This window comes from Terrapene carolina, unplaced genomic scaffold (assembly GCF_002925995.2).
Source record: "Terrapene carolina triunguis isolate 2854851 unplaced genomic scaffold, T_m_triunguis-2.0 Scaffold998, whole genome shotgun sequence".
Classification (NCBI taxonomy): domain Eukaryota; kingdom Metazoa; phylum Chordata; order Testudines; family Emydidae; genus Terrapene; species Terrapene triunguis.
The window spans coordinates 3,150,301-3,165,744 of NW_020665349.1; the positions used below are offsets into that span (position 1 = coordinate 3,150,301).

Below are 15,444 nucleotides of genomic sequence, written 5' to 3' on the forward strand. Positions count from 1 at the left end.
TTAACTCATAGACTTTAAGGCCAGAAGGGACCACCATGATCATCTAGTCTGACCTCCTGCACATGGTGGGCCACAGAACCTCACCCATCTTCTGCTAGAACTACTTGCCAGACAGAGGGAGCTCAGCTGGAAGAGACTGCAGAGGAGACCGGTCTCTCTAGCAGAGAGCAGCCCTGGGCTAGAGTTTAACAGGCAGGATACGAGGCGGGAAACACAACAGGAGCAGGTTAGGCGCCTGCCGGGGAGGCCCTGAGGTAGGGCCAACAAGGGAACTATAGTGAAGCCTAAGAAGGGTGGAAGGCTGGTATGAACTTTTATTTGCACTTGTTTGTGCTACTCCTCAAGGGGTTCAGACTTCTATGTGATTTGGCTGGAAGGCCAAGCCACAGAACGCCCAGCGAGAGAATCAGGAGAAGAGACAGGCTGAGAGAGGCCGTCGCAGGTCCAAGCGAGAGCCCTGTAGAGGGCGCCAGAGTCAAAGTTCCCCCCCCCCCCCCCATAACCCCGCATTTAAGCAGGGGGGGCTCCCTAGAGGTGAGGCGGTGTGCTCCCAACTGCAACCAGAAGAATAGCCAGTGTAGACGTAACTTGCACCTTTGGCTCGTGTGCGCGTGTATTTTCTGAGTAATTAGGCCGGAGTTGTCAATTTTGGGAGTGTGGAGAAGGTGGGAGTGAATGAGAGCACAGAGCGGGGAGAAGACGAGGGCTGGGAAGACACCTGGGACAGGTACGTTTAGATAGGGCAACTGAAATGGACCAGGAACAGGGAGTGAGGAAAGGGTGGTGGCAGCAGAGACACAAGTGGAGTGAAATATCTGTCTCCTTGGAAACCCTGCCCCCTAGCTCTGTGATGGCTGCTTAACAGACAGAAAGCTTCTTGCTCACCCCGGCAGGGAAGCAGGAAACGGCCACTAATGTATTACGGTTTATTTCCGAAGCCAGCCCTTTGCATTGAAACGGAGCCAGCAGGCCCGTCTCAGCAGCGCACAGGCACACACTCAAATATTCATGCCTCTGAAAGCATCGTGCAGACGCGGCTGCATCTGGCTGGAATAAAAGAATGCTGCTGATGCTTGTGCTAATCCCTGTAATTCCCACTGCAGCTGCAGCCGCAAAGGACTAAAGCCCAGGCCCAGGAAGAACTAAGGACTATTGATTAAATCAGGCACAGCCTTGGGCTAAGCAGCTCACACTACACACACACAGCAGATAAATCCCGCGTCGTTACATCCGGGGCATTGCATTTTGGAGGGTCCCCTTGTCCCGGGTTCCTGTGATGACTGAGCAGGTCCTGAGCCGGCCCCAAGACCAGATCGGAAGGAAACCTACGGCTTGATCCTGCTCTATCCCTCCCTTCAGCAGAATGAAACTCACCACCCGCCCGTGTGGCTGCCAAGGCCACGCTTGGCGATGGGTGATCAATCCCGCTTTTTGCACCTCCGCCTTCCTCCCCCCAGGACTGGTCTGCATGGCCCTCACGCTGCCGGGGAGACCCGTGTGTGACGTGTGACCCACAAGGGAGGGGTACTGGGGTGAGGAGAAGGATCTGTTTAGCTGTTGTGTGTAGACAGGTTTTCTCCAAATCCCTATTGTGGTGAGTCTGGTATAAACTGGGAGCACAAGTGGGCAGCATATCCCTTAACAAGTTCTCGCTGTGCATCTCTGCTCCCTACATAACAGCAGATACGTGGGTGTGTTTGGAGGGGTGGGGGTGCAAGTTTATAGGATGAGTTTTACTTTTCAACTGTTACCAGCAGACTGGCTTCTGCCCCGCTGGGGAACGGCACCAATTTACCATTGTTCCTCAAGGTTGGCAGCATTACTGATCTGGCCCCATGCACCTGGCTCCCGTGGCCTCAACTAGCATCTCCAACCTTCCTCGCCACCCTGGCTTCCCCTGCCCCATTCAATCTAGCTTCTGTCTGTCACAATAGAGACCAGGGAGGAGCTGGAGGCTTTCAGGTGAGACCAGAACTGAGGGTGGATAAGGCTGGAGGATAGAGGATGGCTGTTCCAGAGCACCCAGTGAATGACTCGGGCCCGTGCTTAAATACTCCAGTGTCACAGCATCAGGAATACCCACAGCAAGGCCGGTAGGTGACTTAGTCTTGCCCAACTCTGCGTTTTCTTCTTTGTATTCCACTTGGATGAATGTGGCCAAAATGGACAAAGCCACAGAGCACAAGAACACACCTATGTGGGGAGAACAAACCCTGATTCCTGTTGGAAATGTGAAGGCCAAACTCAGCCCTTGCCTAAGAAACCTAGGGAGGTTGTGGAATCTCCATTGTTGGAGATTTTTAAGAGCAGGTTGGACAAACACCTGTCAGGGATGGTCTAGATAATACTTGGGGGGAGGGATAGCTCAGTGGTTTGAGCGTTGGCCTGCTAAACCCCAGGTTGTGAGTTCAATCCTTGAGGGGGCTACCTAGGGTTCTGGGGCAAATAAATTTTTACTTAGTCCTGCCTTGAGTGCAGGGGACTGGACTAGATGACCTCTCGAGGTCCCTTCCAGCCCGATGATTCTATGATTCTAAGCCACAGCTCCTATCACAGCCAGCAGGAGTTGAGATAAGGTAGACCGTTACCACCACCTTCTCCCTCCACTCAAACCTCCCCTTCCCCTAAAAAGTGCCCAAAGAGAGCTGCCTATTACCTGATACAAGAGACGAGCCAGAGACTCCCTGAAGTCAGCTGCGGACTCTGTTGTTGCCTGTCTGTTTTACATGGAAGTTGATGAGAAGCTAAGATGATGGGCAGCAGTGCAAACCCTGAGAGAGTTAAACCTGCTTATGCTTATGGGCTCGGGGGTACGAAAGCAATCCTCAGAGCCTATGAATTCCCCCTTTAATGCAGCGGCCTGGTGCAGATTAGCTCATTGCCAAGAGCCCTGGGGTAACTGGCAGGTAGGAGATGCAGGGCACTGTGGGTGGGCCCTCTGTTCTGTGCGGCAGGTGACTTGTTGCAGCCCAAGCTGAGCAAGGCTGTAACCTGTAAGTCATTTGAAGGTCAAAGCCTCTTGCTGTCGGCTGACTGCTTGTGGGGAAAGAGAACCAGTGCAGGGGCAAGCAGAGAAGGAAGGCCGAGTGCCTGGGACATTGGTGAGGCGTCTATAGGACGGTGCTCTCTGCTGCTGAAGCAGATGGAGGGGGGAATGTATGTGTCTCTTTATTTCAGCTCTTCCTTTTCTGTAAATTCAGACCTTGACCAGCAGCCCCCGTGTGACTGTGAGCCAGCACCCAGGAAAGGGGGCCCCTTGGACACCTCGGCACATGATGCCAGTACAAGAACCTGGCGTGAGAGCAGTGTGTGCTGCAGGTCCCGGCAGCGTGTTGGCCTTGGGCCTGTGCTGTTGGCTGAGGGTGCCTCCAAACACCAGTAAATGGCCTGGGGAGTCCAGTAGCAGAGTCAAAGCCCATGGCAGCAAGAGAGGCTGCAAAGAGCAACCCCAGACCTGGGCATTTTAGCTCACGAAAGGAGGCTGGAGCCAGATGTCAACAAGCCAGCTTCTCTCTCACAGACCGAGCAGGGGTCAGTCCTGACCTCCAGCCCTGAGCAAGCCTGACACCCACTCCCCAACTCTGCTACTCTGAGGGGAGACTCTGATGCACCATGGGAGCTGTTATCCAACCAGAGGAGAAGGGGGTGCAAGGTACCTGACTTACATCTCCCTTGATGCATCCCGGTGGCATTTGGGGTTTGGAGCCAAAAAAAAACGGTATTCAGATTTCTGCTAAAAAAAAATTTCCAGAGCGGAAGACAATGAAAACGGCTCTGCTTAGCACCGCCTCCGCCGCCTCCTGCAGCCGTCAGCAGCCACCGAGTGAAAGAGGATGGAGCTCAGCCATGCTGCCGTCCCCTCTCCTCACAGACCATCACAGCCTCATCCCTGCATCCTATGCAATCTCTGCCACTCATGGGCCAGCTGCATCGCCCTGCCTGGGACCAGAGGGAGAAGAAACTCAGCACTAGGTCCTTTCCCGTCCTCTCTCAGTGGGACCTGATGGACAGTTCATAACCCAAGTCCCTCTCCTGGCAGATTGGAGACTCAGTCTGTACGACTGGTCACCCTGATCACAAGGCCCTTTCCATAAAGTAGACACCCTCTGCCACTCTGCCTGGCCAGGAGCGCCGCGAGCTTTTCTGCCGCCCTAGGAAGGTCCCGCCCCGAAATGCTGCCCCCCACAGAGGCGGCGGAAGGTCCCACCGCCCAAATTGTAGCGCCCATGGCGACCGCCTGCTTTCAGGGCCCTTGCTCTGCTCCTGATGCGTCACTCTGCCTCGGTTCCTGGTCCCTTGCCCCGCTCCTGACTTTTTTGCCTGACTGTTCCGTTAACCCTACTTTGGCTGCCTCACTTGGCTCCAACTCAATGCAGCTCGACCTTGACTCTGACCTGATCCTGCAGTGTGACACTGGTGCTGACTGTTGCTTCTGGCCTTGACTGAATTCGAACCCCATGCTTGAGTCCCCTGCAACCCAGGCCCCAGCCTCCACCCACGCCCCCATAGCTGGGGTCCTGGCACCCTCTGGTCCCAATGAACTGATCACTCCTGTTTTCAGTCTGGAGGGATCCCGCCATTGCTCTCTGCTACCCTAAGGTCAGTAGAACAGGAGACGGCATGAAAAAGGCCGCTCCATAAAGGCAGCCTAGCAGAACACGGCCGCTGTACTGTGACAGCCCCTCAGCCTGGCTCAGTCGGTGCAGCACTGCGTCTAGCTCGGGTCACACCCGGGAGCCGGTGTTCGTACTGTCCTTTCCCGATACTTTGCAGTAGTGGCCGTGGGAAGAGGTACCTTGGGTTTTTTATCCTCTTCAGCTTGCGAAAGATGTGAACAGAGTCTGCCATCCAGCCCTTCATCTACTAGATCTCTGCAGCCCTACTATTGTCCTTCAATGCTGCTACTAGTGACAGAGGGGAGAAACACATCCTGGCGGCCCTCCATCTTGGTCTGCGCCCTGCAGCCTTGCACCCCACTGGAATGGGACCTGCAGATCCCTGCCCTGGAAGGGGTTGGAGTGGGTTCCTTCCTGTCCTCCACTGTTCGTTCGCCCTGCCCCTGATGGGAAAGGTGGAGTGGATCTCCCTGCAGTCCCTGCCACACATACATACGCACGTCAGCAGCTTTCTGCTAACACATCAGAGTTTAGTCACAAAACTCGAGTGGTATCACAGAAACCTAGCAACAGCCTGGTGTCCCTGCAGGGCAAGGAGTGGTGACAGGGCAAGTCCATTTGGAAGGAAGATCCTGCATTGGTCCCGGTTGGCCTCCCTCGATCTCAGCTCACCAGAGACACAGCATCAGCCACTGAACGGCTGGGAAGAGCTCTGAATGGCCCTTGCTACCCCACCCCCCATGGGGCCTTTGAATGATTAGGTATTAACAAGGCGTCTGCTCTTAGCTCAGTCTAGCTGCATGGCCATGAACCCTACCAGGCCAGGTACAAAGCCACTCACCCGGTCTTCCCAGGAGGAGGGAATAAAAAGCCAATAAGAGTTTACTGGCCCTGGGGTAGTGCTATAGATCAGGGGACTTACCACAGGTGGCTGGAGATGCGGGAGGCTGACCGCATTGATAAAACCAGGCGTTTCAGCATTAACCTGCCATGGCGGTGGACTCCACTTCTGGGTGCCTAACTCGAAGGTGCCCAGTTTTCAGAGCGGCTCGGCACTTTCCAAAGTGGCCTGTGATTTTGTGCGCCCCACTTTGTGGGTGCTGGGCTTTAGATCTCAACGGAAGTTAGGAGCCGACATACCTTGCAGGATCAGGGCCCATCCTGGGTTGCCAGGATCCCATTATCTTAGCGGCAGGGGGTCAGCACCTTTGACAATTAGACCCTGTCCTTGGATGCGAATGCTGCAAGCCTGTGAGGAGTTGGACCTGCACCGAGCCTGCTGACCTGCTATCTTAATCCTCAGGCAGTAAGATGAGCGCACCTGGGCCTCAGGTGAGCCCCCTGATGGGCCAAATTGCCCAATTGGTTGAGGGGATCATGCAACCTGCTCTTAAAACCAGCAGCATGGCATGGGTTGCTCAAAGCATTAGCCTGTTGCTGTGTTAGTTTCTGCTCCTGCTCCTACCTTGGACCCAGCCCTGCTCCTGCCTTCCCTGACTCCAGATAACCCAGCTGTAGCCCTCGGCTCCAATTCCTGGCTCTGGCTCTGACTCTGGCTTGACCCCGAGCTCTGGCATCCAGCCTCTGACTGCTGCTCCGACACTGGGCCTGACCGTTGGGCCAGATCACTCACATCCCAGTCCCTAACAAAGCTGGAGTTGTGCTGAACCTGGTCCATATTGTAACTGGGCCGCCAACACAGTGCTGGAATAGGGCCTTATGTAATGAAAGCAAAGGGGTTAGGTGAGAGACCCACGCTCCACATCCAAACTCTAGAAGGCAGGGATGGATCAAATGAGCTACTGCAGTGCTCCGCTGGTTGAGCCATTTGAAAGTAGTCTGGGCCAGAGCCCTGGAGAATCAACGGTAGGAGACAACCTCATGCTAGAAGAAAGATGCACTAGATGAGCTATTAGGACTTTTTCCTCTCTTCAAGTGAAACCCTGACCCCACAGAAATTAATGGGAGTTTTGCCACTGACTTCCATGGGGCCAGCATTTCACTCTTATCTTGTAGGATCTTTGATTAAATGTCATTGTGTGTTTTCAATGCAAAGCATTACAAAGTTTTGGTGGCTTTTAGGTCTCCCAGAAGTAGCATTCATACTTTAGGATGAGGAAATAGTTCCTAATCTAAGGCCTCTTTCACTAGGCAGATGTTGTGTATCTGCTACAGAATACGCATATTTCCAGCCATTAATGGCTCACTCACACCAGGCCCATAAGCTTTTATACTGGAGTAACGGGCTTTGTGATTACAGGTTTCCTCAGCTCTAATAAACTCCAGGCACATGAAAGAACTGTTCTGGCTGACCTCAGGAAGCCTTGGGATTGAAGACATGAACAATTCCAATCTCTTTAATGAGACTCCTACAAAAACCTGCTGTTAACAAGCGATGCGCGTGTGAAGACTTGTGGCAGGTATAATGGAGCACAGAGGGCGATTGAAAATGCCTCTCAAACACCAGCCCCACGGACGTGCAATATGGAAACGTGAGCTGAATAATGAAGAACCTCTCAAGAATTTCTAACCAATCAGCTCCGTTGACCAGCCAAGGCTCCTTTCTTATGAGCGTAGGGCGCATCTTAAAATTCTGAAAACCGCACATAAGCAAGTTATTCTGTACAAAGCAGTGGAGAATAACCTTGTACAGAGCTGGGGGATTGGCTTGAGACATAAGAACCTAAGAACAGCCATGCTGGGTCAGACCAAAGGTCCATCGAGCCCAGTGTCCTGTCTTCCGACAGTGGCTTCAGAGGGAATGAACAAAACAGGGAATCATCAAGTGATCCATCCCCTGTTGCCCATTCCCAGCTTCTGGTAAACAGAGGCTAAGGACACCATCCCTGCCCATCTTGGCTAATAGCCATCGATGGACCTATCCTCCATGAATTTATCTAGATCTTCTTTGAACCCTGTTATAGTCTTGGCCTTCACAACATCCTCTGGCAAGGAGTTCCACAGGTTGACTGTGCGTTGGGTGAAAAAATACTTCCTTTTATTTGTTTTAAACCTGCTGCCTATTAATTTCATTTGGTGACTCCTAGTTCTTGTGTTATGAGGAGTAAATAACATTTCCTTATTTACTTTCTCCATGCAGTCATGATTTTATAGACCTCTGCCATATCCCCCCTTAGTCGTCTCTTCCAAGCTGAAAAGTCCCAGTCTTATTAATCTCTCCTCATATGGAAGCTGTTCCATACCCCTACTCATTTTTGTTGCCCTTTTCTGAACCTTTTCCAATTCCAATATATCTTTTTTGAGATGGAGCAACCACATCTGCACAAAATATTCAAGATGTGGGCATACCATGGATTTATATAGAGGCAACATGATATTTTCTGTCCTATTATCTATCCCTTTCTTAATTATTCCCAACATTCTGTTTGCTTTTTTGACTGCCGCTGTACCTTGAGTGCATGTTTTCAGAGAACTATCCACAATGACTCCAAAATCTCTTTCTTGAGTGGTAACAGCTAATTTAGACGCCATCATTTTATACGTATAGTTGGAATTATGTTTTCTAGTGTGTATTACTTTGCATTTATCAACATTGAATTTCATCTGCCATTCTGTTGCCCAGTCACCTAGTTTTGTGAGATCCCTTTGTAATTCTTCACAGTCTGCCTGGGACTTAACTATCTAGAGTAGTTTTCAGAGTGGTAGCCATGTTAGTCTGTATCAGCAAAAAGAATGAGGAGTCCTTGTGGCAACTTAGAGACTAACATTTATTTGGGCATAAACTTTCGTGGGCTAAAACCCACTTCATCAGATGCATGGAGTGAAAAATACAGTAGGAAGATAGATAGATATACAGAGAACATGAAAAGATGGGGGTTACCATACCAACTCTAACAAGACAAATCAATTAAGGTGGGCTATTATCAGCAGGAGAAAAAAAACTTTTGTAGTGATAATCAGGATGGCCCATTTCAAACAGTTGACAAGAAGGTGTGAGTAACAGTAGGAGGGAAAATTAGCATGGGGGAAATAGTTTTTAGTTTGTGTAATGACTCATCCACTCCCAGTCTTTAATCAAGCCTAATTTGATGGTGTCCAGTTTGCAAATTAATTCCAGTTCTGCAGTTTCTCGTTGGAGTCTGTTTTTGAAGTATTTTGTTGAAGAATTGCCACTTTTAGGTCTGTAATTGAGTGTCCAGGGAGGTTGAAGTGTTCTCCGACTGGTATTTGAATGTTATAATTCTTGACATCTGATTTGCAATAGAATAAATGGACACAAATCAGAATTCTAGTAGATTGGTGAGGCATGATTTCCCTTTACAAAAACCAAGTTGACTCTTCCCCAACAAATCATGTTCACCTATGTGTCTGATAATTCCGTTCTTTACTATAGTTTCAACCAGTCTGCCCGCTACTGAAGTCAGGCTTACCAGCCTGTAATTGTGAGGATCACCTCTGGAGCCTCTTTTAAAGATTGGAATCACATTAGCTATCCTCTAGTCATCTGGTACAGAAGCTGATTTAAATGATAGGTTACAAACCACAGTTAATAATTCTGCAATTTCACATCTGAGTTCCTTCAGAACTCTTGGGTGAATACCATCTGGTCCTGGTGACTTATTACTTTTTAGTTTATCAATTTGTTCCAAAACCTCCTCAAATGATACCTCAATCTGGGACAGTTCCTCAGATTTGTCACCTAAAAAGAATGGCTCAGGTTTGGGAATCTCCCTCACATCCTCAGTCGTGAAGACAGATGCAAAGAATTCATTTGTTTCTCTCAATGGCCTTATCATCCTTGAGTGCTCCTTTAGCATCTCGATTGTCCAGTGGCCCCACTGGTTGTTTAGCAGGCTTCCTGCTTCTGATGTACTTTTTAAAAAAAATTGCTATTACTTTTTGAGTCTTTGGCTAACTGTTCTTCAAATTCTTTTTGGCCTTCCTAATTATATTTTTACATTTCATTTGCCAGAGTTTATGCTCCTTTCTATTTTCCTCAATATGATTTAACTTCCACTTTTTAAAGGATGCCTTTTTGCCTCTCACTGCTTCTTTTACTCTGTTGTTTAGCCCCGGTGGCACTTTTTTGGTTCTCTTACTATGTTTCTTACTTTGGGGTATACATTTAAATTGAGCCTTTATTATGGTGTCTTTAAAAAGTTTCCATGCAGCTTGCAGGGATTTTAATTTTGGTGCTGTACCTTTTAATTTTTGTTTAACTAACTTCCTCATTTTTGTGTAGTTCCCCTTTCTGAAATTAAATGCTACCGTGTTGGGCCACTGTGGTGTTCTTCCCACCACAGAGATATTACATCTAATTATGTTATGGTCACTATTACCAAGTGGTTCAGCTCTATTCACCTCTTGGACCAGATCCTGTGCTCCACTTAGGACAATAAGGATAACAACATTTCATTACCACTGAAATGTTGTTATCCTTGTTGTACGAGTAAAGGGCAGCAGAACTGTGTTTATCCTGTCCCGACTGAGCGAGTCTTCCTAAACTGAACTAAACTCGCTAAGCAGGAGGCTCGGATGCCAGACCCCGGTGAAGGGTAAGAGGGGCTGGGGACCTGCCAGGAGTTGTGGGCTCTTCCTAAGAGTCCTCGGCATGGTTTAACCTGCCCCTCCCCACCGTTCAAAGATAGAGCTAATTAAGGCTGTATTAGGACTCTTTTTTGTTTTCTTAAGTGATCACTAGAGCTGAAATCGTCTGTTGTGGGGCAGTGTTTCTGTCCAGCCTGCTTCAGCAGTGAAGTTTCCCCCCTGAGAGCTGCAAATCACTGAGGGCTGGATGGAACCTCAAGAGACCGATCCGCAGAGGTCACAGTAGAGAAGCAGATGGCAGCAGAAGGGAATGGTGTGCATTGGTGGCGGCCGGCTGGGTGGCCACGGAGTGGAACGGTGAGCGGCTGGCAGAGCAGCTAGCGGGACAGCGAGTGACTGGCAGCGTGGCCAGCAGAGCGGCTCCCAGGGTGGCCAGCGCACCGGTAAGCAGCTGGGATGGTGGCCAGCAAAGCGGCTGGCGGAGCAAGGCAGCTGGCAGGACGGCCGGAAGACTGGACCAGCAAGCGGCCGGCAGGGCAGGGCAGGGCGGAGCGGAAAGCGGCTGGCAGAGCGGCCGGCAGAGCGGAGCAGTGCCTGGCCAGCAGGGCAGCGACACCAGAGCAAGCACTCGGATGGTGGAACAAGCGAGGTGCTTCTCCCCCTGTCCCCCAGGGTGGGAGGTGAACTCATGCAGATGCACTGACCAAGGACAACTACTGTGAGTGGCGTGTGGTGGAGGGAGAAGGGAGGGGCACGGTAAAGGAATTTTTGGTAGTTGGATTCACGAACCTGAGGCAAAAGACACGGCCCAGTGTACTCCGGGATGGGTGTTTTGCTCACAGTTTTATGATTTTGAATCCTGCTTGCGGCATTTTCCCTAATTAATGTCGGGTGACTTCCCTCCTTTCATTAAATGTTTCTTTTCTACCCTCAGACTCTGTGCTTGCGAGAGGGGAAGTTTTGCCTCTCCAAGGCACCCAGGGGTGGTGTGTAATTTTCTCAGGTTACTGGATGAGGGCTCGAGCCGGTTCTGTGTTGTATCAATGGAAAGGGACCCCTAGGTATTGAACCCGGCCCTGGTTGCTGCTGGCTCCACCTGGCAGAAGGGTTACACTTCTTTTTAGTACACTTGGATTAACGTGGCCAAAACAGACGAATCCACAAAGCACAAGAACAAACAGACACATGGGGATAACAATTCCAGTTCCTACAGGAAACCTGAAGGCCAAATTCAGCCCTTGCCTAAGCAATGACGGTTCCTATCACTGCCAATGGGAGTTAAGATATAGGTGGATGCAGTGGCGGATTAACGCACAAGCCCATGGGGCCTCTGCCCAGGGGCCTCAGCCAATTTGGGGGCCCCCACAGGAGTGCCGGAACCTGTGTAGAAGTGCGCTGCTCCTCCTCTTCCCCCCTAGACCCCGCCCCCTGCTCCTCTTCCTGAGGCCCCGCCCCCTGCTCCTCCTCTTCCCAAGGCCCCGCCCCCTGCTCCCCCTTTTTCCCCAAGGCCCTGCCCCCTGCTCCTCCTCTTCCCCAAGGCCCCACCCCCATTCCTCCTCTTCTCTGAGGTCCCGCCCCCTGCTCCTCCTCTTCCCCCCAAGGTCCCGCCCCCTGGCCAGGCCAGAAGCCAGAGCAGGGCCATGGTAAGAGACGCCCAGGGAGCCTGGGCCGCTGTGGAGAGCCCCAGACCCTCCACCCGCCATGTATACGTGGAAGGAAAAGGTAACAAAAACACAAAAAGCATCTGTGTGCCAGCGCCGTCCTCCCCCAGTGGTGCTTCCAACTCTGCTGTACACCTGCGAGACGTGGACTGTCTATCGGCGTCATGCACGAAGGCTCAATCACTTCCACATTTCCTGTCTGCGAAAGCTTCTAAAAATCAGATGGCAGGACAAAGTGCCCGATACTGATGTCCTTACTAGAGCCAGTCCGCCGTCAGTTCACACATTGCTGATGAGCGCCCAGACCAGGTGGGCCGGACATGTCGTGAGAATGTCAGACGAACGCATTCCTAAACAGCTCTTCTACGGAGAACTCACTCAGGGAAAGCGCTCCCATGGAGGACAAAAGAAGCAGTTCAAGGACACGCTGAAGATCTCTTTGAAGTCCTTCGAGATCAACACCGCCACATGGGAAACCTCCGCACTGAACCGTTCAGCATGGCGCAGCCTCATTCACACAGGCAGTAATACCTCTGAGGTGAGGCGTATTGCTGAGGCTGAAAAAAAGCGTGAGCTGCGCAAGTCCAGAGCTGCTCGTACACCATCGACTGGTGTCTGCCCGACATGTGACAGGACGTTCCACGCCCGAATCGGACTGATCAGTCATCTCCGGACGCACAGAGCCCGGTCATCGAAAGAATGAGTTGTTGAGGTCTTCATCGATAACGATGGACGAACATCATTTCGCCCCACACACACACACACGCCTTGATCCTAAGGTTAGAGAGGAGATGATCACTCAATTCAGGTTGTATTGATTTCCCACCTAACTGAAGCCTTCAATCAGCCATTTTCCTTGCTGAGTGTGTCAGGAACGTATTAACCCTGAAATCTGCTCCCCGGGGGCCCGTTCGCAGTATAGCCAGTGCAGATTGAAGCACGAACTGTTTCAGATCAGCAGAGATTCTCTCCGTTTCCTGCAATTCCTGGACTGCTGTTCACCCCTTCGTCAGCCACTGAAGATCTCCGCTCAAGAGTGCAATGTTCCTACTGACGCTGCAGCCTGCCCCACCATTCCTCCCAGCCCACCCTGTGTTTCGGTGCCACTCCCTCCCTCCAGAAGGTCAGCAGCAAGAAGGAGTGGCAGATGGAGGAAGGCTGGTGGTGTGCTTACTTATGATGAATAATTAGTTGCGGTAGTGTAGCACTCAGGAGGCCAGAACCCCGTTGTGCTAGGCGCTGTACAAACATACAATAAAAAGACGGTCTCTGTCCCAAAGAGCTCACAGTCTAAAACACAAGACAACAGATGGACACGGGCTGACAGATGGGGGAGTACAAAGAAACAATAGGACAATAAGGTTATGGCACTGAACTGCGACTCGGGAGATCTGGGTTTGGATTCCTAGCCCTGCCACTGATTTCCTGCACAGCCTTGTCACTTAATCTCTATTTTGTAGAGGTGCTTATCCCATTCTCCTCACTGTGGCATCAGTGGGCCTCTCAGTCTTCATCTGTCCCCTGGGGATGACAGAACTTCCTTGCCACATGGGGGGGCCTGGGAGGATGAACCCACAGATGCCAGCGAGGTGCTCAGATGCTGCAATGATGGATTCATAGAGCCAGATGAATAAATTAGTTGGCATAAAGCTGAAATCTACCCCCCAAAAATCCAGATTTCTCTCTCTCTCACTCACTCTCTCTCTCACACACACACACACACACACACACACACACACACACACACACACACACACACACACACTTTTCTAAAGTGAATCTTGAATAAGTGACGTTCCCCGGCATATGTCCACCTGAGACCGCATTGACTCAGCTTCTCCCTGCTGGGATGTCATATCTATAACAAAGCGTAATACCCTCGAATATCTTTCCCACTAGCTTTTTGGAAGAGAAATGGTAGATCTCTCTGAACCCCAGGCTCTGGTACAGACTCTGGCCCTCCAGATTCACCATGGATCACCGCCTTGTAGCCACGCTGCTGGGCAAAGCTAAGGACTGTCCCGGACAGCGCTCTGGCAATGCCCCTGTTCCGATGGCTCTATCTGACCGATAGCTGTGCCAGTTCCAGCATGCGCTCACCATCGATATAACGCAGTGGTTCTGAAACTTTTTCACTGGTGACCCCTTTCACATAGCAAGCTTCTGTGTGCGACCCCCCCCTTATGTAAAAAAGTGTTTTTAATTTATATTTACCACCATTATAAATGCTGGAGGCAAAGTGGGGTTTGGGGTGGAGACTGACAGCTCGCAACCCCCCATGTAATAACCTCACGACCCCCTGAGGGGTCCCAACCCCCAGTTTGAGAACCCCTGATATAACGGGACGGGGGCTTGGCAGATACAATGGCCACCACTTCCCCTTCAGACTCAGCCACCCAGAAATGGGACTCTTCCCTCTCCATGTAGGTTTTCTGTATGTCCCACAGGTCCTCCCTGAGACACCGCTCTACGTACTGAACATAGTACGAGTCCATCAGAAGCCAGCCTGCAGCTAACAGGACGGGGCAGCCAGCAGAGAAAGGAGGAGGGAGCCGGGGCTCAGGACCAGCACGAGGCTCACAGCCAGGAGGAACAGATGAGCCAAGGGGAAAGGATAGGGTTAAATATAAAGGGGACTAGGAAAGAACCAGGGCTAAATGTTGATAACTAAATGACCCCCAGATAACCAGAAGCTCCCTTCGATCATCCCGTCCCCTCCTCTCCAGCGATTCTGGGTCCCACCAGCAGCATAGGGACGAAAAATGGAGTCTCCCCAGGCCTCGGAGAAGGGAGGGTGGGCAGGCCAGAGGGTGCACCCATGCTTTGGGGATCTTTAACATCAAGGCCTGCAGTTGCTAACTCAAATAACATAGCAGGTCTGCCCACTGCCTGGGCGCAATGTGGGCCCTCGGGTCGGTGACCGCCTTTTCAAAATGCAAAAACAGGACACTTACAGGAGCCCCGCCCCCCTCTGTGGTGCCACCTTCTGCTCCTCCTCTTCCCCCATGACCCTGCCCCCTGGCCACACCCCAACCCAGAGCCAGGCCATGATAAGAGCCACCCAGGGAGCCCGGGCTGTGGTGGGGAGCATTTTGGGAGGGTGCTAGGAGGTCTGGGATATGGGTGGTTGGATTCAGGCCTGCATAATGCAGTGTAGATGCTGAACCCCCAGGTTGGGACCCAGGGTTCAACAATTCCTAACCTGGGGTTACAGATGAGTGAAGACATTCTAGCCCTAGGTTAACAAAGCCGAGTCTGCTAATTCGAGTTCTCTTAACCCTGAGCTTACATTGCTGGGTAAACATACCCTAAGGCCCCGATCCTGCAACCTGCTCACATGGATGCAGGCTCCACCCACTCAGAGAAGTTTGCATAATCAGGACCTTAGATTGCAAACTTCTTACTGCAAGAGACGTTTTCATTTATGCCTGGTGTGGGACCAAGCACATTGCTGGCATGTACCAAATAACCTTAATAAGATAGTATCAGAGGGGTAGCCGTGTTAGTCTGGATCTGTAAAAGCAGCAGAGTCCTGTGGCACCTTATAGTCTAACAGACATATTGGAGCATGAGCTTTCGTGGGTGAATACCCACTTCGTTGGATGCATGCATCCGACAAAGTGGGTATTCACCCACGAAAGCTCATGCTTCAATACATC

General features: G+C 51.2%; 1 protein-coding gene across 1 annotated transcript; it reads right to left on the reverse strand.

The window, feature by feature from the left end:
* Window positions 1-13,643: 13,643 nt before the first annotated feature.
* Window positions 13,644-14,280, reverse strand: LOC113408193 (N-acetyltransferase 8-like). Its single transcript, XM_026661315.1, is given in 2 exon segments — window positions 13,644-13,880; window positions 14,149-14,280. Coding segments are annotated over 2 exon segments (369 nt in total).
* Window positions 14,281-15,444: the final 1,164 nt, after the last annotated feature.